At 41.8% G+C, this 21514-nt stretch overlaps 2 protein-coding genes across 13 annotated transcripts in view; one reads left to right on the top strand and one right to left on the bottom strand.

Moving 5' to 3' along the window:
- Window positions 1–3362: 3362 nt before the first annotated feature.
- On the bottom strand, window positions 3363–13725 carry LOC133486109 (centrosomal protein of 55 kDa-like). Of its 8 annotated transcripts, none has more exons than XM_061790772.1 (10): window positions 13055–13725; window positions 11972–12073; window positions 9815–9877; window positions 8573–8723; window positions 8348–8474; window positions 6569–6716; window positions 5009–5233; window positions 4674–4748; window positions 4480–4602; window positions 3363–4002 (listed from the first exon to the last, which is right to left on the bottom strand). In XM_061790772.1, the coding sequence occupies exons 2-10, from the start codon at window positions 12068–12070 to the stop codon at window positions 3808–3810; spliced, it is 1206 nt and encodes a 401-aa protein (XP_061646756.1). In that variant the 5' UTR covers window positions 12071–12073; window positions 13055–13725; the 3' UTR covers window positions 3363–3807. The 8 variants fall into 8 exon arrangements, with proteins under 8 accessions (XP_061646756.1, XP_061646757.1, XP_061646758.1 ...); XM_061790773.1 differs by lacking the exon at window positions 13055–13725 and adding an exon at window positions 12682–12869; XM_061790774.1 differs by lacking the exon at window positions 13055–13725 and adding an exon at window positions 12420–12563 and having other exon boundaries at window positions 8348–8471.
- Window positions 13726–13884: 159 nt separating this feature from the next.
- The window catches only part of myofl (myoferlin like), a 31058-nt gene continuing 23428 nt past the window's right edge, over window positions 13885–21514 (top strand). For all 5 annotated transcript variants that reach the window (XR_009790917.1, XR_009790918.1, XM_061790756.1 and 2 more), the window contains exons 1-3: window positions 13885–14123; window positions 15101–15156; window positions 15270–15361. Coding sequence is in view for 3 of the 5 variants with exons in the window: in XM_061790756.1 (XP_061646740.1) it covers window positions 14036–14123; window positions 15101–15156; window positions 15270–15361 (236 nt within the window). In the remaining 2 variants the exon portion in view is untranslated. The remainder of the gene's footprint in view (window positions 14124–15100; window positions 15157–15269; window positions 15362–21514) is intronic.

Genomic DNA, 21514 nt, shown 5'->3' on the forward strand with positions numbered 1-21514 from the left:
GTAAGCAACCAAATAGTTTTTTAAAGCAAAGAGGCGAAATATTATACAATGGGCAAGTCAATCACCTGACCTGAATCCGATTGAGCATGTATTTTACTTGCTGAAAAAAATAATAATTGAAGGGAAAATGACCCAAGAACAAGTGTCCGTAACAGTCTGGATGGTTCTTTTCCTCTTTGGCCCGGAGCATACAACGTCTACAATTTCCGAAAACAATTTGAAATGCGGACTCGTCGGACCACAGAAGACTTTCCCACTTTGCATCACTCCATCTTAGATGAGCTCGGGCCCAGAGAAGCCGGCGGCGTTTCTGGGTGTTGTTGATAAATGGCTTTTGCTTTGTTTCAAGTTGCACTTACGGATGTAGCGCCGAATTGTATTTAGTGACATTGGTTTTCTGAAGTGTTCCTGAGCCCATGTGGTGATATCCTTTACACATTGATGTCGGTTTTTGATGCAGTGCCGCCTGAGGGATCGAAGGTCACGGGCATTCGATGTTGGTTTTCGGCCTTGCCGCTTCCATGCAGTGATTTCTCCAGATTCTCTGAACCTTTTGATGATATTATGGACCGTAGATGATGAAATCCCTAAATGCCTTGCAATTGTACGTTGAGGAACATTGTCCTTAAACTGTTCGACTATTTTCTCACGCACTTTTTCACAAAGAGGTGAACCTCGCCCCATCTTTGCTTGTGAATGACTGAGCAATTCAGGGAAGCTCCTTTTCTACCCAATTATGTTCCCAATTATCCTGTTCACCTGTGGGATGTTCCAAACAGGTGTTTGATGAGCATTCCTCAACTTCCTCAGTCTTTTTTGCCACCTGTCCCAGCTTTTTTGGAACGGTTTGCAGCCATCAAATTCTAAGTTAATGATGATTTGCTAAAAACAATCAAGTTTGTCAGTTTGAACATTCAATATTTTGTCTTTGTAATGTATTCAATTAAATATAGGTTGAACATGCTTTGCAAATCATTGTATTCTGTTCTTATTTATGTTTAACACAACGTCAATGGAATTGGGGTTGTACAAACTGTTGTAATTCCCATACCATTTACCTAATTTGGATGTAAATACCCTCAAATTAAAGGTGAAAGTCTGTAGTTCGAGAATATCTTGTTCATTTCAAATCCGTTGTGGTTGTGTTTCGAGACAAAAACATGAGAATTGTGTTAATGTCCCAATAGTTATGGACCTGACTGTTAGCCGCCAATTTTAGGACTTGGGACGAGGTTGGCTAAAACTTTAACGAGTTGACTTGACTTGACTTTGACTTGGTATTAATAAGACCTGACTTGGCTTTGACTAGAACTACATGACTTGACAAGTCTTATCAGTTTACATTTGAAAGTCTGCATTTTCAAGATAGCCATTTGTTTTGTTTTTGAAAGACAGGTTCAGTTTTGTGTAGTGCGTGGAAACCTGGCAGCACACTAGTAGGCTATGAAGAAGCCACCTCATGAAGAAAGTACCATGGACGAAGCGCTGATTAAATTTGGATAATTTGTATTTAATAAAAACATATCTGCATCAAGTTAGATATATGCCTGGAATATATGTCACGGGGGCTTTTCCATGCTGCAACAATGAGGCGCTCAAATGTGGCCGCAAAAGCGCAAGGCACCCTGTCCGCACGCTGGCTGTCACGTTGGACTTGTTTTTTCCGAGCTCTTTCGTCTTTGTCTGCGTGCAATCAAGTGACCACACCAGCAGATTATCCGAAGGGAAGCTGTATTTTCAGGGTGTAACTAGCTAGCTAGCTGCCTAAGAGCTAACTTCTCATCACAATTGAGGACTACATAATTTTCAGTCTTTGTTTGCAGCAATTATTTTCCAAAAATGTTGAATGTATTCTGAAACAAATCTCTGAATTCACTTTACAGGATCATGAACCCGAGTAATCTATTGACTCAACTTGTTTGAAATTTAGTGGGGACTCGACTTCTACCACAGTAACCTTGGACTTGCTCAAAACTTGAAGGTTAGGACTTTGTACTTCCTGCTCATTTTTGATGCAACTCTTGTGTTGAATCTCATTCTGTGAATGGCCAGTGAGTGCAGTACACTCACCTCCTGATCGCTCTTTGAGAAGGCATCAGCGCCCTGCTTGTTGAACGCCATGACAACGCCGATGGGCTCCTTTCCGCTCAAGATGGGAGCGGTCATCATGCATTTGGTGGTGTATTTGGTTTGTTTGTCCACAAAGTCGCTGAAATGAGAGTCCTTGAAGTACACACACAGAAGAAGATGATGTAAACTCTCGAATGACGCCATTTCGCAATAACTTTTTTGGGATAAACTCGCCTTGTTCAGGTCGGCAATATTCTGCAGCTTCTTGGAGTGCGCTGTCCACCTGACCATCCCCATGTCCATGGGGAAAACAATCTCCACGTTGGGGTTGACCAGGTTCTTGTCGAAGGGGTAATTGTACGTCACGTCGTAGAGGACAGTGGACAGCTCGGGTGTCCTGTTGCGCGCCCGGTAGCCAAGGTAGCTGCAGCAGTCCGCCTGGACCAGCAGCGCGATTCTCCAGCGGTCCAATACCTTGCATCTCCTTGACCAGCTCGAACATGAACTCTGCTTCCTGGATGGTGGTGGCTTCCTTATACGAGGACCTGCACCTGGTTGTCGAAGGCGGGCGCAATGATATCAGCCTTAACCTTCTTGTCGTAGTACTCCTTGGCAAACTGGAGGTTGTTGTCCAAGAATTTCTCCACGGTGTCTTTGTCTCCCATTTTTTTACTCCTTGAGTTAGAATCCTGTTGTGAAGCTGCACAAAGATGCTCTTGGAAGAGCAGTGAACATGTGACGGTACGACTCCCCTACTGAGGTGTTATCCAGTTCCCGCTTTCTCCCGCCAGGGAAACAGACGGCAACCAGTGGCTTACTGGTTAAGGGGATCCCAGCGTGCGCTTATGACCGTGAAGCAGGCGTCTTAAAGCCCATCAGGTTTCTTACCGTGCAAATCCAGCCACTTGACATTTGACTGGGAGTCAATCCCATCACGGATAATGATAGCTGAGTTATGGCATCAACAGAATGACATCTGGAAATCCTTGACCTCTGTGGCGGCCTGTACATTTGGTACCTGGAGCTTCAGCGGGGACTTAATGCAGACATATGGCCCACTACTTTTCTTTACTTTTTAGTTTTCTTCACTTTCTGTAAATGATTCACAAATGTGATACATTTCTTTTTATGTTTTGAATTTGAAATAAACTGTGTAGCGTACCCAATGCATTTGTCTATGAAAAAAAAGTGAATTTTCTTTTCTTTTTTAAATCTGTAGTAAAAGGAGAGTCAGAGTCAAAGGTAAAGTTGACAGTATTAGCCAGGATTTCTCACAGAGGCTGTGCGTTTGATTGCTAGTGTCAGCAGGTGTTTCCTTTTTATTAAGAAAAAAAAAAATTCTGAACATGTGGTTTACATTGGACAGTGGCAATATTATCAATTTATTAATAAAACATACATTATTGTTGCCTCTATTTGATTGAGGAGCTACGTTGTTAACGCGTGATGCACCACTGCCTGCCCAGTCATTGTCCCATATTGTTGGCTCGCAACAATCTGTGCCCTTAAACAGTCCCGAAAAGGGATTACTTGAGACAAGTTGTTTTGAGCTATTCATCTGATCTGATCAGTGTGAGGAATAGCATGTCAAAGTGTCACATGAATTGATTTATACATTTTTTAACTGATAACTAAAGCGCACGAACAGACCACAAGAGAAGATAGTGGGTGCGCATCCAAACTTGAACAACTCACAACGTGAAGAGTTGGAAAACCTCAGGGTGTTTGAGGCTTGGCTCAGTTGAGGCAGACTTCCAGGTGGTCCATCATCTGCCGGTACTGACTGATAGGACACCGGATCTGACAACGGGGGCAGTCCAGGGAGCTTCTATCCAAGCTACTGTCATTGGGTGATGATGTCCAGCAGGGTTTCATTTCTACATAGATAGGCTCCTCCTCCTCCTTCCTGTAGTCTTCCTCCCGCTGCTTTCTCTGATTACAGGAGATCAGAAATAGTTAATACAACCACAGAAAAAAACAACTTTAGGTTGCACCTCCAATTTGGCTCACAACACAAAGAAGAGAAACAACCACGCTCATAAATGGAAGTTTGTGCACTCCTAAATCAAGGTACCACTGTACTGTATGCGGGGCAGCTGTGGCCCAATGGTTAAGATCATCGCCTGCCACCGTGGGGGACCTAGGTTCAAAACCCCGACTGGACCATCAACATCAACGTCAACATCCCCGGACTCACGGCTGTGGTGTCCTTGAGCAAGACACTGATACCCCGAAATGCTCCCCGGGCGCTTCAGCTGCCCCCTGCTCCAGTGTGTTCCACTAACATGTGTATGTGTTCACTGTGATGGGTTAAACGCAGAGAACAAATTTCATGTGCATGCATGCATGTTCATGACAATAAAAGATGATTCTTCTTCTTCTTCTATGTAAGAAAACATTGAAACAAACCTTTTCATAGAATGCCAGTTGGTCGTCGCTTCTTCGCAGCATATTGACAACTCTGACCAGCTGTCTCTTCAAATACGAACAGTTCTCCATTTCATCTTCAAGGTCCTGGGAGGAACTATGGACCTAAAAGCATTTCACCAGAGTGGGCAAATGTTTCCCTCATGTTGGTACTCGGCTTTAGGGAGGCGTCATACCTGTCCCTCCAGGTCTGCGATCTTGTCCTGGCTGGCATTATTGCGCTTTATCATGAAGCTCTGAAAGAGAGAAGACTGAGACCAAAACAAACAATTAGCACTCGTCTTCTCACGTAGATTTTAAACCGACTTTGGCCTGCTGGACACCGGGCTATGTGGCCGAAAGCAACTGAAGTGGACCATGGCAAAAAAAAATAAAAATAAAAAATAAATAAATAAAAAATGTATAATAATAATACATTGAGCGACTATTTGAAGTAGACATCAATAATAAGAAGAATGGAAGGTAAGTTGCAAAGTCAGCTGTGGGTTCATCTTGATGTGAAGGGACTCACCTTACGTTCATCCTTCTTTCGCTGGAACAAACTTTTCTCTCTTGTTTCCTTTGTCCCCACAATCCCTCCTTTTCTGAACTCTTTCCTTCCTTCCGTCCTCTGAGTTGACTTGTCACTGCACTGCTGTCCCGGGTCATTAAAGGGTGAGTATCCATCCATCCATCCATTCTCCATACCGCTTATCCCCACTCGGGTCGTGGGTCTGCTGGAGCCTATCCCAGCTGACTTTGGGCAAGAGGCGGGGTATACCCTCAACTGGTCGCCAGCCAGGGCACATACAGACAAACAACCATTCACACCTACGGATAATTTAGTGTTTAATTAACCTGTCATCCTTGGATTACGGGAGGAAACCGGAGTACTCAGAGAAAACCCACGCAGACAAAGGGCGAACATGCAAACGCCACACAGCAAGGCTGGAGCCCAGATTTGAACCCACGACCTCTGAACTGCGAGGCAGTTCTATTATAAGGTGACCAGCTTATTTTTACACTAGTATGAGTCAAAATCAATGCATGCAGCGGACTCTCAGCCTGCCTCCGTCTCCACTTCGTTACAACGCTGTCACGGTTCATCTAAGGGTGAGGAGTTAAGTTTTATTTCATTTTTTTAATACGTTGGTAACATACCATACTTTTAAATGTGTATGACAGTTAAGTATTCCTGTATCTCCAGTTACTAAAGGTTTTATAAGGATAAAAGAACCCCCGCGTAGCCGCGGTTTGCTCTTCACAAATTCACCTATTTGCGTTTTTTTTGTGTGCTCTTTCTGTCACACCATAAAAGGCCAGACGATGGTGCCAGCTATCGTGCCGGCTAAATAGGAAAGTCGTAATTGGTGTTACAGTCGGACAGTACGTTAAAGTGAAACAGCTTTGTATTTTCAGGTGGAACTAAAAACCTAAACCTCAAAAACATCTGTAAACCATTTATATTTCAAGGCTAATGTAAGAGGAGTTTGAAACGATATTCAAGTGTTTAAGGGGAGTGTCAATGACTTTCTTTTTTTTCTATTTGCAGCGGGGCTCCTTCCCTATTTCCCACAAATAGCAGTTAACAATAATACAAATGAAAGCTTTGAACAGCAATGAACAGGCCCTCGCACTACCCTTTACTTGACGAATTCTTGAAATGATATCAAACTTTGACGCCATGCTTCATATTACATGGCGTACGCAAAAAACAATTAGCATCATCCATTTGTCTAGGACACCTGCTGCCAATTGGGGCACATTTGGGTGAATTCCCTAGTAGGAGTCCATCAAAGTACAAGTAGTGGGAATTGTCCAAAATGGCCGACTTCCTATTCAATTTCGGACATAAGTCCTTGGGACTTTTGTGTGTGTCCTATTGTGATAGACATATCCGCTCATTTCCGTGTCGATTGGTGAGACTGGTGATGGCGGCTAACTTATTTTTGAACTTTCCAAGCAATGCTACAGTGTGAGGTTTGGGGGAAAACGGTGTGCGGTCATGTGCAGGTCCCTTACATACATACACTTTCACCAGGATACAGAAAAAATGCTTAGTCTACCAATTGTGGTAGAGGCTCCAGCGCACCTGTTTCTCCAAATTAGCGGTGCGCCGCGTCTCCTCGTCCAGTTTCCACTGGAGCGCTTTCATCTCGTCCATCATCTGCTCTTTCTCCACGGCGCAACGCTGGAGCTGCTGCATGAGGTCATTGGCTTCAATCTCCTTTTCCTCGTACCTGCACATTCATTTGACACTCATATATCATGTAGACTCACTACAGTATTATATAATGTTTCATTTTGTATAATGTTGATGATTATAGCCTACAGCCTTCAAAAACCCATAAATCAACATTTCAAGAAATTTGAATATTTCATAAAAAATAAATATAGAAATAAGTAAATTATTATTAATAAGTATGTTTTTAATTCCTATGTGGTTAATGAATCGACAGTGAGTGTGTGTATAGTTGTACAAAGTGGATACATTTTTAAATTAACTTATACTTTTACAGCTACCCTGAATAATGCCAAATAATTTGAGTCAAAAACAAAGAACGTGGATTCTAAAGCAGTATTGGACACGTACCAAAGGAGGGAAAGTAGAAAAGGAGTTTCAAGCAAAGATAGGAAGGATACAAAATAAAAGGTGGGTCTGAGTGAAAGAAGAAAGGATGGTCTGATGGAATGAAGGAAAGTAAAAAAAGCAGGTCTGAGGTGGAAAGAAGAAGGTGAGGGAGGAAGACAGATTTGAACCATGTAAGAAAGCATGAAAAAGAATCGTTGTGATGAAGGAGGGAAGGAAGGTACAGAGTCAGAAAAACAGGTTTAAGCAAAAGAAGGGAGGATGTAAGGACACATGAATAAAAAGTAGGGTTGAGGGAAGGAAGACAGTCAGGGAGGAGGTCAGGAAGGAAAAGATACCAGGAAAAAATCTGTCGGGTAAAAAAGGAATGCAGGAAAAAGGTCAGAAAAGAAGGAGGGTAGGTAGAAACAAAGGTAGGACAGAAAAGTAGGTTTTAGCATAGGATGTGAAGTAAATATAGTGGGTCTGAAGGAAGGAAGGAAGGAAGGAAGGAAGGAAGGAAGGGGAAAGAATAAAAGTAGGATGGAAGAAAGAAGAACACAGCAGGTGTGAGGTGGAAGGACAGACAGAAGGCAGAAAAGTACAATTAAGCCAAGGAAAGAAGAAAAGAGGCAGAGATGCATGAATAAAAAGCGGGTCTGAGAAGGAAGGGACGAAGGAGGCAAGGATTGTCAGGATGGAGTGAAAAGATGCCAGTAAAAAAGCAGACCTGAAGATAAAAAATGGGAAAGAAAAACGTATATAAACTACTTTTGACTCACCCTGCATATAAAATATGAGAATTACTTTGAATTGAACTACTGAAGGCGGCACGGTGGACGAGCACATCTCCCTCGCAGTTCTGAGGACCGGGGTTCACATCCCGGCCCCGCCTGTGTGGAGTTTGCATGTTCTCCCCATGCCTGCGTGGGTTTTCTCCGGGTACTCCGCTTTCCTCCCACAACCCAAAAACCTGCATGTTAGGTTGACTGAAGACTCTAAATTGTCTGTAGGTGTGAATGTGAGTACGAATGGTGGTTTGTTTATGTGTGCCCTGCGATTGGCTGGCGACCGGTTCAGGGTGTACCCCGCCTCAACGCCCGAAGATAGCTGGGATAGGCTCCAGCACGCCCACGACCCTAGTGAGGATAAGCGGTGAAGAAAATGGATGGCTGGATTGGTGGATGAACTACTGAAATAAACACAGCTTTCCACACAGTATTATATACATGTATAAGATGCACCTGTGTGCATAAAAATCCTGTACTGTGGATCGCGCCATCAATGTTTCCAGTGACGCACCTAATTTTGGCGTTTGCCAGGTCATGGAGGGTGACGTCGAGCTGCTGCTTGAGTATCACCAGGTTGTCTCGACCAATCACCACCAGGCTTTCAAAGTGCTCCTTCATCTGGCTTACTCTCTCCTCTGCTGCGAGCAGGGACACAAACACAAACATCTTAACAGATCTCGTTGTTGTCACCGTGCGGCGGGTTCCGCGTTTGGTGACACTTCGCCTTGTGTCTTACCCTCTGAATGCTCCTTATTGTGCTGCGATAACTGGGCCCGGACGGCCTGGTCCAGCTGCTTGTCCAGCCACAGCATTCTGTCCACGACTGTCCTAACGTAGGCTTCTCGCTGCTGGTCATAAGCCAGCCACTGGTGGTTCTTGGCCAAGGCCTTGGTTTCGGGGAGAGGGACAAGTGAAACCGACAATGAGAAGCGCATAATAAGAAGGCAGTGAGGTAGCGTGTAAAAATGCTCCCAAAAGAATAAAGAATCAGCAACTACACCGAAAAAAAAAGCCGTTGAATTCGCCTAATTTGAATATGTACATCAGTAGCACATGACAATAGTGTGCTTAACATACATGTGTTAGTCCATTATTTTCAAGGAGAAGAGGGGAAAATTATGTTAGTTTGCCACATTTTAATCATGTGCAACCAATGTGCTGTAAATAATCAAATTAAGTGCTTTTTTTTTTGTTTAGTGTGCATCTGTGCACTCAACTACAGTGGCGCCATGAGATACAAGTTTAATGCCATCCGTAAGCAGGCTTTTGACTCAAAATACTCATATTATAAATCATCTTTCGTCATGGAAAGTAATAGAATTGCCATTAATCCCTGACCCCCCCGCCCAAAAAAAAAATCTATGGAAAAATGTGTGTTTTTGATAAGGAAACTAGCACTCTATTATATTGTACTTTAGAAAAAAAACATGAGTAACAACATAATTATGTAATTATGAAGAATGTAATAATGAATGAATGGAATTGAAATAATGAATCAGTTTGTGCATCACTTCAATTTAATTTATTGTGCTGTTCCTTCTGGTGTGCCTGCCTTGGCCACCTGGGTGCAGTATAATACTGTCCTACAAACACAACAAGTATCATCACTACTCTCAGTGACTCAGTAAGGTGCAATAATATTGTTAGTTTTTCGCAGAGGATAAAAGAATATATGACTGTGAGTATTGTTATATTGTCTGTCTACATGTGTTATTCCACAGTTCGTGCTCAAATATTTGTTTCTTAAATTGTTATAAATAGCAATTATCGATGCTAATCCTGAGCATGTCTATGGCATTTTCCATTATGTGTTAGCATAGCACCAATGTGCTTGCTAAAAATTGCTTTTTTATTGTCTGTGTCGCTTCTCAGTCATCCATGGTAATATCGAAAGGCTGAATCGAGGCAATCTACTAAGGCAATGAGTATTATTATTATTAGGTTGCCCACGCCTGATATAAAGCAAAATGTTACGTACATTTTTGAGACTCTTTTGGAGCACTGCAACATCACTTGAGAACTGCTCATCTGAAGCATCATCCTAAAACATTAAAAAACAAACAAACAAGCAAAAACATTGTATATTATGTCTGAAAGAACAAATTACTAAATAATGGCTAACATGCCACAATGAAGGAAGTCAAGTTTATTTGTATAGACACATTCATGCACAAGATAAATCAATAGAGATTTCACTTGTATTTATAATTTCTACCATAGTAAGTACCATACATTTGCATGTAATCTTTCAAGAATCGTTTGAGTGTAAACTTTTATTTAGGTTTCAAATATGTGCAATACCTTTTAATGTAATCATTATGTATTTTCCCCCTATAATTAAGGGCATTGTTAATGTTGAAACTGTGCATGAAATTAGAGAAATTGGAGAAACACAGCATTAAAGGATGCAAATCAAGCTAAAATCACACACAAAAAAGAAAATGGTGAAATAATACTTTTGAGTCCTGAAAACGCAGCAGTGAACAATCAGGTTTTCAGGCCAGATCTAAATCTGACTGTTTGTGAAATCGCTACAAATCACTCCAATCATGCTCTATGTCATCTTTTTGCTGGCCCATGCCAATACAGGAGTGTATAGAAAAATATTTTTTTAAAACGAGACTACCATCTAGTGGTGTGAACTGGTTTCCATTAAAGCGGAGGCCAGCATTTGAGGAAAACAGCCTCACAGCTGGGCAACATTAGCTGGACATTGCAACACAGAGTCAGCATTATTGCCTGGATAGTTAATGAATGCAAACACAAGAATGAATCAATACGTTTACACAGAGCCTCTTGAGTGTGTTCAATGCAGGCCAATGATCACGTCATGTGCCTTCACTGTTCAAACTGATCAATTCTAGTGTTAAAAGCACTGACAACACGATGTCTGCGACGCTAATCGCGTCTGCCGATCAATATTATCCATCGAGTTTACGTATCAGGACGATTGTTTGCTTTTTTGTTTTTGCAGCTTCTGTAGTTCAAAGTGGGTTGCCACTGACGTCATCTGCTTCCACTAACAACATAGCTGCAAACAGAGAGGAGTTAGTCTCCAAAAGCAAGTCAGCAATTTGGTCGCTGACTTTTTCCACCTCTCTAAGTGACTATTTTTAAACAGTGACGAGTGACTTTGACTTCTAAGAAACAGGCAACATGAGCGCAATCATTTTCACATTGTTTTCCACAAGAAAGGCAGAGTCGAAGGCTATCGTGCTGACTGTTGCCAAAGACATTGCCCGTTTATACTGTACGTTGCAAAAGCAGTGATATAGCCACATTTGAAACTTGCAGGTTGCACTCTACATGAGTCAAGTGTATGAAAAAGCTGGATGGGGTGCGAAATTAAGGTGGATGCACTGGATGGTGCAGGGACGACAGCGGCACGGTGCATATTTGCCCATATTTGGCACTGGTTGTGAAGCGACTGAACAGGAAGCAGCCTGATGTCTTTTCCTGCTGGTTTGGACAGAACGTGGGCCACATTTGTCACCATTTTTCAACAGAAAGTTCTGGCTTTACTTGTAATAAGGAGAAGGAGGAGTTGACCCGATTGTGGCACGGCAGGATCTGGGGGAGTTTAGCCTCGACCGGGACCTACAGCTCCACGAAGACCGCTTCAAGGGGTACTTCAAGCTGAGCAGTTTATTTTTTTACCATGTGACAGTGCGTCTTCGGTCTTGTATCCCACACCTCTGGACACTGGGACATGCTGTTTTCACTGTAGAACTCGAATGAAATCTCTTACTGTTTTCACTCTGAAATGACCATCACCATCTCTCTCACTGGAATTGAACATTTGAATAGCGGTGTTGCGCTGGGTTAAGTGCAGAGTGAAAGGGCCTTTAATCTTCAACAATCTGACATACTCACAAAAATTTAGGCATATAAGGCTTTTGTATGAAATTTCAGGATGAACTTAAAATACCCTCAAACCTTTACAGGTGAATTTAATTTGACCTGCTCTAAACTTTTGAACACACATGCCATGTCCAACTATTCAATGTTTAACTTTTTTTTGCAAAACTTTTTCACACACATATTTGCATTATTTTCACGGACAGTGATGCAGTGTTAACGCTCAGAACTAAACTTGAAATCTGATTTTTGTGTGGGGTAAAATTAAATCAGATACCTTTGCAGTAGACATGATGGTCCACTCCTTCAGATTGACGCTCCTACTGAGAGATGGATTGGGCTTTTCCCACAGATTCATACGTTTGTCGCAGGACATCTCCTACATGTTGATTGCAAAAAAAACATTTTTTGCAATACACAGGAATGAGAGAAGAAAACTAGTAGCTATATAGCTGAGTACATTCTAATATGTACTAACTGCAGCACAAGCCTTTAAAAATGTTCCAAGCTTCCTACTCATAATTGGTGTTATAACTCGTTGCTGCATTTTCCCCCCAAGAGAAACTTCAATAATATATCAAAGAATCCCAAAATAAATTTAAGCTAACAGAGCACTACTGTACGTTACAATGGTAGCTAGCTTAAACTACGTGTTTACGTTTAAAATGTATATATATATTTTTTGTAATTGTCCCAGTAATATGACCCCCCAAAAATGCGGTTACCTGTCATAAAATACAAGAAAAAGGGGTCTAATGTTGTGGCAAACGCGTAGCAGGTCGATTTTATCGACCTCTTCGGCGAAGATGAGAGATAATTTACAGTAAATGTAACGTTTGCCTCAAAGAGCAGGAAGGTTGTGAGAGACGTTATGGGCGCCTTCGAGTAGACTCGGAATTATTACAGTGATTCGCTGGTGTCCATCCACGAATATGATAATAGACTTTGTATTTAGTGATAGTTGTACATCGAATCAAGTATATATACCTGTAGTTTACGGAGAGGTAGACGTGTGTGCGCGTTTTATCGCTGTAAGTGTAGAAAATATCATATTTCTCATAGTCCTAGAACGCAGCATATCACCACTGGGAGGCGCGAGGGAATTATAATTGCAGCAATAGCGTAACAAAAACAGGGTTAAACAAAAACAAGAAGCTTAATAGAAAATATAACGATAAACAGGAGGCGTAGGACGCTATGTTGGCATTTATTATTATTCTTGTATTGTTTTATTGAAGAGGTGGCAAAAGTATTCACCCTATGTACTGAATTGGAGGTACTGGAGTAAAAAAAAAGGACTAGTAAAAAATGATTCCACTCTTTTACTAAAGTAAAAGTATAGACTCTGAAATGTACTCACGTGAAATAGCACAACAAAAAAGTTAGATTTTTTTTTTCTCTCTCGACGTTTTAACTTGAGCTACCGAGCTCACGTTGGCTCAGGCTTTTATGCTAACACAAAAAAGCTAAATTAGCTCAAGACAACAACAACAAAAAGCTAAATAAGATAGCTAATGATAACAACTGAAAAAAAATCACCACACATTGTGGGCTGACTGACAAAAAAATAATTTAAAAAAATGCTAAAACAGCATATGATAAGCCCAAAAAATACACATCATGTTGTAAAGGGAGTAATGACAAAAATGCTGAATTAGCTCATAATTACTGAAAAAGATACATTACACGTTGTGAACGGACGAATTAAAAAATGCTAAATTAGCTAATGCTATCAACAACGGTATGTGATTTTTCAGATTAGACGGATAATTATTGAAAGTTAGAAGAATTCACCACTAATCATTCTTGAAGCTGACAACGTCAAACAGTTTCTTAAATAAGGCCATGGATGGGGAATATCTTGCTTCTATTAATCTGTTGATCTATTATCATCAAACAACAAAAACATGTCACCACTGTCCCTGATTATTATTTTTTTTTTGTATTTCGGTCCCAAAAACCAATCAATCATAATCTCAACTGTGGTTTACTTCTTTTTTCCCCCCCCACATCCATGGAGGTTGGAGAAAGTAACACGCCTATTTTGACAAAGTAAGGAGGGGTATGTTCAGATATCTGTTCAAATAAAGGGAGAAAAAGTAAAGAGTTGTCAGAAAAATTAATACTGAGGCGAAGTACAGATCTAGTTAAGTACTGTTTTATTGGTTGCTTTGCTTCAGTCAGCCTGTTGTGACTCACAAACGAGGTCGCCCTCCTCCTCTTCCTCCTCCTCCTCCTCCTGTAGTCTCCTCTTCACTTCTGTTCATTTTAGTCCTTTTACTCGACTCTAAGGAATATGGTCCTCCTCCTCTGAGAATACATTGTGGACTTACTCTCAAACATGTTGCGGGTAATTGTTGAGTCTGCGTGCGGGATCCCCAAAAAGAAACTGGGCAACCCTGATCCATTTGCTTCTGTTGTGTTTAGAGGTGAGATATTATGAATGACTTTACATAGGGGAAAGGTGGTGTATCAATAACTTAACGCTGGCGTTCTATTTTTTTTTTTGTAAGTATATCATCCTACCTTTTAGTTACCTTTAATGTACAGTTTGTGCAGTTTATGGATATTTTGCTCGAGTTTAAAGTGAATATTGTTATCATGATGATGTAAATACCGGTTTGTCCATTATGGCTTTATTAATTAGATGCTATGCACAAAAATACTATATAATAGCCGTAATTAGATTTAATTTCATCTTTACAAAAGTGTAGTCTATGTCATTCTATATTTTAGTTATGTTTAGTTAAATTTAAGCAACTTTTTCTTGAGTTCCAAGTGAATATTGTGACCAAGATAAGGGAAGTAACTCCTTTGGCCATTGTGGCCTTGTTAATGAAATCATTTATTCTCAATGTGTGGTATGTGTACCACTAGTGGTACGTGGACTCCCTCTAGTGGCACACAAAACAATCATTTCCAAAGTACAGTTCTGTTGTATTTAACTTTCAAGTTTGATACAATTGCTTTCGAATTGTTTGTTTCTGAATGTTGATTTAAATATTTTGTTTAACATTGATGTGTGATACATTTTTAATAGAATCATCAAGTATAGTTTTTTTTAATTGTCCTATATTTAATTGCCTTGTTAATGTTCAAACTGTGCATGATGTTACAGTGGTTTACAATAGTAAATATATATATATATATATATTTTCCTTTGTGAGTTTTTGGTTCTTGGTGTAAAATGTTTGAGAACCACTGAACGAGATGCTACACACCATAATATACAATAATGATCTGAATTTAACATATAATACCAATTTATAATACCACTTAGAATTATTCAAGTGATTTCATGACTTGAAAAATGAGTTTCCTCTATCGTGTCTGTAGCGATTTCACCGTTGCATAATGCCGCAGTGACACTATTCTTTTTCCAACGAGGTTAACTTTGTGATTCTAGGTGAAAAGAAGAAGACCAAAGCTGTTGACAATGAGCTAAATCCCGTGTGGAATGAAGTGAGTGCAGTTCATGGCAGCTGTGTGAGACTTATAGTGTAATGAAATGAAGACTTGACTCCTTTTGTAGAAGAGCATCTTTGCTAAACAGACATCTTTTTTTCTCATTGCAGGGGCTGGAATTTGATTTAAAGGGCTTGGCCTTGGACACGTCTTCATTCATCGACGTGGTTGTAAAAGACTATGAGACTATCGGCCATCACAAGTATGTGACAGGTTTTTAAATGATGCACAAATGATCACCCAAAACAATATAAAAAAATACACAAATCAAATTTGCAGATGTTCACATGAGGTTTTGCAGAAGTAGGAACTAATATGGAAAGTAAAATGGAAAGTAAATCATGTCTTCCTGTGACTGCTATGTTTAAATTATTGTCACATTAATGGCTTTAGATATTGTGTAACCCAGTGAAACTGCAAAATTTTATGATGGATTCATCTGATTAGTTACATTCCATCCCATAGCATTTTTCATCTGATTAACTCACTCACCAAATTTTTTTTTTATCAGAAAACAATAACCATAAGAGCAGGGCTGGGGAACCTGATTGGTAAAATATTGTCATTAGTATTTTATTCATATTTGAATCGACTGCATTGCTCATATGTACTGAGTGAGCTCACTATGGGGTAGACCGTGCAAAAGAAGGTTTCGAATCTCAAGTTGGTGTTTGTAATTATCTTTACTATGACTGATACCACTACAGTATGTGTTACACTGCCAAACAGACATGACATCTGTAAAATTGACGTTTCATTTGGTGTGGAGCATTCTGGATCACAATATTTAACATTGAGCTAAAAAACAATTGGTGGTTCAAAAAAAACCAACTGAATAAATATACTGTGATATAGTATATCACCGTCTTCCTCACATGCAAACATCCATGTTTGCTGAAAGGTGTCCATACTGTGAGCGTGAATGTTTGTTTGTATATGTGCCCTGCGATTAGCTGGCGACCAGTTCAAAGTTTCCCCCGCCTCTCGCCCAACGTCAACTGAGAAGCCAGACCCTTTTCTGTGTCCCAATAAGATTCCATTGCATTCTATGATTCAATTTCCAATTATCCGATTTTCCATTACTGGGACGTTTTGAACTACAGGTTTTTTTTACTTTTGAGGCATAGTTTTCCCAGAGCAATTTTGGTTGAACTGGTAAGCGTAACACTTTTAGGGTGTTTTCATCCATCCATCCACCAATCTGCAGTATTCCTCTCGATGTGGAGGAGCAGCAACTCTACTCTGAGATCCTCCCGGATGACTCAGCTTCTCACCCTATCGCTAAGGGAGAGCTTAGCCTTTCGGCTTAGCTCCTTCTTTACCACAACGGACCGATACAAAGTCCACATCAGACGCTGCACCGATCCGCCTGTCAATCTCCCGTTCCATTCTTCCCTCACTCGTGAACAAGACCCCAAGATACTTGAACTCCTCCACTTGGGGCAGGATCTCATTCCCGACCTGGAGAGGGCACGCCACCCTTTTCCGACTGAGGACCATGGTCTCCGATTTGGAGGTGCTGATTCTCATGCCAGCCACTTCACACTTGGCTGCGAACCGCTCCAGTGAGAATTGGAGGTCACCGCTTGATGAAGCGAACAGAACCACATCATCTGCAAAAAGCAGAGATGCAATTCTGAGGCCACCAAACCGGACCCCCTCTACGCCTCGGCTGCGTCTATAAATTCTGTCTATAAAAGTTATGAACAGAATCGGTGACAAAAGGCAGCCTTGGCCAAAAAGGCCAAAAAGGCCCGATAGGACTCCTTCTTCAGCTTGACGGCATTCCTCACCGTTGGTGTCCACCAACGTGTTCGGGAAATGCCGCCACGTCAGTCACCGACTACCTTACGGCCACAGCTCTGGTCGGCCTCCTCTGCAATAGAGGCGCGGAACATGGTCCACTCGGACTCAATGTCCCCCGCCTCCCCCGAGACGTGGGTGAAGTTCCTGCCGGAGGTGGGAGTTGAAACTCCTTCTGATAGAGGATTCTGCCAGACGTTCCCAGCAGACCCTCACAATACGTTTGGGCCTGCAAGGTCGGACCGGCATCTTCCCCCACCATCGGAGCCAAGTCACCACCAGGTGGTGATCAGTTGACAGCTCCGCCCCTCTCTTCACCCGAGTGTCCAAGACATGCGGCCGCAAGTCCGATGACACGACCACAAAGTCGATCATCGAACTGCGACTTAGGGTGTCCTGGTGCCAATTGCACGTGTGTACACCCTTATGCTTGAACTTGGTGTTCGTTATGGACAATCCGTGATGAGCACAGAAGTCCAATAACAGAACACCGCTCGGGTTCTGATCGGGGGGGCCGTTCCTCCCAATCACGCCCTTCCAGGTCTCACTGTCATTGCCCACGTGAGCATTGAAGTCCCCCAGCAGAACGATGGAGTCCCCAGCGGGAGCGCTCTCCAGCACCCCTTCCAAGGTCTCCAAAAAGGGTGGGTACTCTGAACTGTTGTTTGGTGCATAGGCACAAGCAACAGTCAGGACCCGTACCCCCACCCGAAGGCAGAGGGAGCCCACTGCCCAGCTCGCACTGCACCCGACCCCTTTGGCCCCTCCCACAGGTGGTTAGCACATGGGAAGGGGGACCCACGTTACCCTTTCGGGCTCTGCCCGGCCGGGCCCCATGGGTCCAGGCCCGGCCACCAGGCGCTCGCCTTTGAGCCCCACCTCCAGGCCTGGTGACCCGCGTCCGGTCTTCCGGAATTGTTAGTCATCATAGGGGTTTTTGGAGCTGTGCTTTGTCTGGTCCCTCACCTAGGACCTGTTTGCCATGGGTGACCCTGCCAGGGGCATAAAGCCCCAGACAACTTAGCTCCTAGGATCATTGGGACACACAAACCACTCCACCACGATAAGGTGACAGCTCAAGGAGGGGACTGATGGAACTTATATGATGGAAAAAAAAAAACAACAACCAAAAAAAACAAATACAAAAATATTTAGCCCTCACTATAAAAACTGAAATGGAACTGGTGGGTGGGTAATATTCACCTTTTAACTATATAAACACAATTATTTTCTGTGAAATGTTGCAAACTGTCATTATGATCGACTGTGGTTTTCTCTAGTGAGCATCAAGGTCACCGGGCTTTAAAGCCCGTGAGCACATAATGGTGATTGTGGTTAAGTTCAGACTTGTAGAGTCTGTGAGCAAATAGCATTGTCGCCCTCATCGCTGTGCTCGTCAGGAATGTTGCCTTAAAAGGACACAATCACTGCTCTTTTATAAACTTCCCCTCACAGGATGCCACACCATCACACTCCGTATAAATCATGAACTTCAGAGCACTGTAATTTGGGGGTTTGTGCAGTGCTGATAGGGAGAGGGTGAAAACAGTCCAATCACCCATCGCCAAAAGGTTTGGGAATTTCTGTCTATCGCAGCCATGCACACACTTGGATATTTTTCCATGACCTCCACTCGAGATGCGTGCCGGTGCGTTGAGCGAGAAGAATGCCTGCCCTGGCTTGTCACTGGCACAGCTGCGATCTGCAGAATTGACTTCTTCTTTGGGCCATCTTGAAAGAAACATTCTGTGACCTGGATTATCGGAAAAGGAATGTGACCCATGGTTTAAGATAAGCCGTCATTTAGCCATAGCCATTTTTCGTGCATGGCTAGGGATAGATTCATGAGGTCCCTGGACAATAATGTATTTAAGTCGCCCGTGGTTATTATCCAACTCATACTGTATTTAATCACAGTCTTTTGCCCTACCAGCCAAGTGACAATGCTCCAGTCACGCACAGATCGCTCACTCCCCGCGAGACCGTCATTATGCGTCCCTTAAAGAAAATGAATGAAAGAAGCCACTTTGATTGGCGGCAAATAAAGTTGGCTGTGTTCACGCCCACGAGGCGAAGACAGACCCTTTTTTTAAATACGCATATCTGGACTTGTGCTAGTCATGAAAATAGAGCCCTAAATTGTCTATCGGTGTGAATGTGAGTGTGAATGGTTGTTTCTCTGGCGACCAGTCCGGGGGCTGTACCTCGTTTCTCACGCCCAAAGTCAGACGGAATAGGACCTAGCTCAATCGCAACTCTATTGATAAGCCCAATACAAAATGGGACAGAGCCCTGCCACAAATATAGAAAATATGTGCCCGAACAAAAAGGTTTGTAATAGCCTATAGATGCCACAAGATGGCAGCAACATAAAAGAAATATGTGGCTTTGAGCATAAAAATCTGTGAATAAGCAAATTTGAGAATGCCAAACCATGAATATGTGGGGTTTCACTGTACATATTTATCGCATCAGGAAAGCGTAGCTGTTTAAATATATGGTATGATCTAACAGTATGTGCTATTTATAGCAGCAGAGTCTGTTTGAAGAAAGAGCCCATTTGGATGTGCTTGTTGGTTTGTACGCTTTACGGCTTCTACACATTCATCTCCTATGCAAAGTATCACATTTGTTCTCAGACTGAATGACTGCAGCTGCTTTTTAATCTGTATGAGGAATTGAAACTGCAGCTCATGAATATGATCCGTACTGTTTTCATAAGACTGCCTTTCCCCCCAGCCCAGTCCCCCCCTCCTTGCTAAATTTGGCCAAATGGCCACGGAACACGATATGCCTGTGGTGTGTTCTAATTGTTTCCATCTTTTGTCGTTTCTCATGCCATCTTTCCATTATCCATTATCCTAAGGGTGGTCATTATGGACAGTAAACAAAATAATGAAAACTAGGTTTGAAACAAAGATTTCCACGAACTGAAATGAAACTAAAAACAAGGTTTCGAAAAAATGATAACTTAACTGAAACTGCATTGTCTGTTTACCACATAAACAAGAAAAAAGTGTGCCTCTTGCTTTCTCCGTTCTTAGTAATCAGCAGTAGAACATGGGTTAGTTTCACCAAAAACAATGATTTCTAAAAAAAAAAAAAAAAATAGGCTTTTTGTCTAGCAGAACAGCGACTTGGATGTTAATAATCTTTGCTTTTGTTGACATCTCAAAATAGAAAACAAGACCGAGAAAGGGCTTTTGATGGCAAAGGAATCCAACTATGAAATGTTGATTCTCTGCATGGCTCGAGTTGAACATCAGTGGCTTTTTTTACATGGTGTTCCTCATTCACCCCATGAACTGTGTCATCGTTTCTTACAGTCGTGACACACGCTTTCTACTTCTTTTTTTTTTTTTTTTTTTTTTTTCCATTTCGGCTTTTAGGTCAAGCAGAATGGAAAATCTGTATCCCTTTCATGCCGGAACAGTTTTACTGTGTCACAGTGGAATTTTTAAGCTTCCGCTGTAGTATTATAATTGAGATTGATTGAGAATCAGACTTGATCAGTCGAACAGAACAAGGTTTCTAGAAGGGAGAGAGAAACAAAGACAAAAGACAAAGGACTACTTGTAAACAGGATGAGAGAAGTCAATCATTACATTATCTACAACAATGAAACATGAAATATGAGTGTTGCATGGGGCTGTAGTGAGGGAAGGACAGGACAAGATAGAACAGGACAAGGACAGGAGAAGAAGCATGCAGAAGAAGGGTCATGAACCCGACTGTGCAACTGAAGTGTGGTGGCATTAATTATGTGAATTCTAAAAGTCTACAGGACGAGAGTAGAAGTGAGGGGATACACTAGCGATTTGCATATTCATGAGTTATTTGTCGCAGTAAGTGCGTGACCGCTTCCTACTAATTACCGCAACATATATTCTGTCTATAGCACAGAGACATACATACATGCCTTGTGTGAGCATGAGGTGCCGAAACATTTCTGACTGAGGACATGTCAGACTTTTTCTTGCTCCCGTCAAAGAATGTGGAAACAGAAACGACACAACAAAACAGGCATGCGAAATACAGGAACAGGACCAATTTGAAAACTCCAATATTTCTTTTGGCTCTGCCGGTTGAACAACTTTAACATGTTTACATTGTGATGTTCAGAAATACAGGAACAGGACCAATTTGAAAACGCCAATATTTCTTTTGGCTCTGCCGGTTGAACAACTTTAACATGTTTACATTGTGATGTTCATGTGTGTCTTTTCTCTGTTCGCCACTGTGATTTCGACTCAGAAGCCATATCATACACAACGCTTATTGCACTTCAGGTCAACTTGTAGTCTGTTGTATGTGATTTGCGGGTGGTTATTTACCTGTCGTAACTTGAATACATTTTTCAAAATGGTATTTAGTCATTTTTATGACACAATACAGATTGTGATCTTTTTTCATCCATCCATTTTCTCTAGCGCTTGTCCTCATTATTAGAGTGGCCAGGGAGCTGACTTTGGGAGAAAGGCTGGGTTACACCGGGCACTATTCTCCAGCCAGCCTAAGCAAAGTATGAATTTCCTGCACAATAAATGAATCA

The sequence above is a fragment of the Phyllopteryx taeniolatus genome, chromosome 11, assembly GCF_024500385.1.
Source record: "Phyllopteryx taeniolatus isolate TA_2022b chromosome 11, UOR_Ptae_1.2, whole genome shotgun sequence".
Classification (NCBI taxonomy): domain Eukaryota; kingdom Metazoa; phylum Chordata; class Actinopteri; order Syngnathiformes; family Syngnathidae; genus Phyllopteryx; species Phyllopteryx taeniolatus.

What these genes read in the sequence shown, in the direction of transcription:
- LOC133486109 (XM_061790772.1), bottom strand. Translation starts at nt 12,070, where the DNA reads ATGTCCTGCGACAAACGTATGAATCTGTGGGAAAAGCCCAATCCATCT. An exon ending in CCATCATGTCTACTGCAAAG is followed by an intron (nt 9,878 to 11,971) that starts GTATCTGATTTA and finishes TTAATGTTTTAG; the next exon opens with GATGATGCTTCAGATGAGCA. An exon ending in AACTGGCATTCTATGAAAAG is followed by an intron (nt 4,003 to 4,479) that starts GTTTGTTTCAAT and finishes TCCTGTAATCAG; the next exon opens with AGAAAGCAGCGGGAGGAAGA.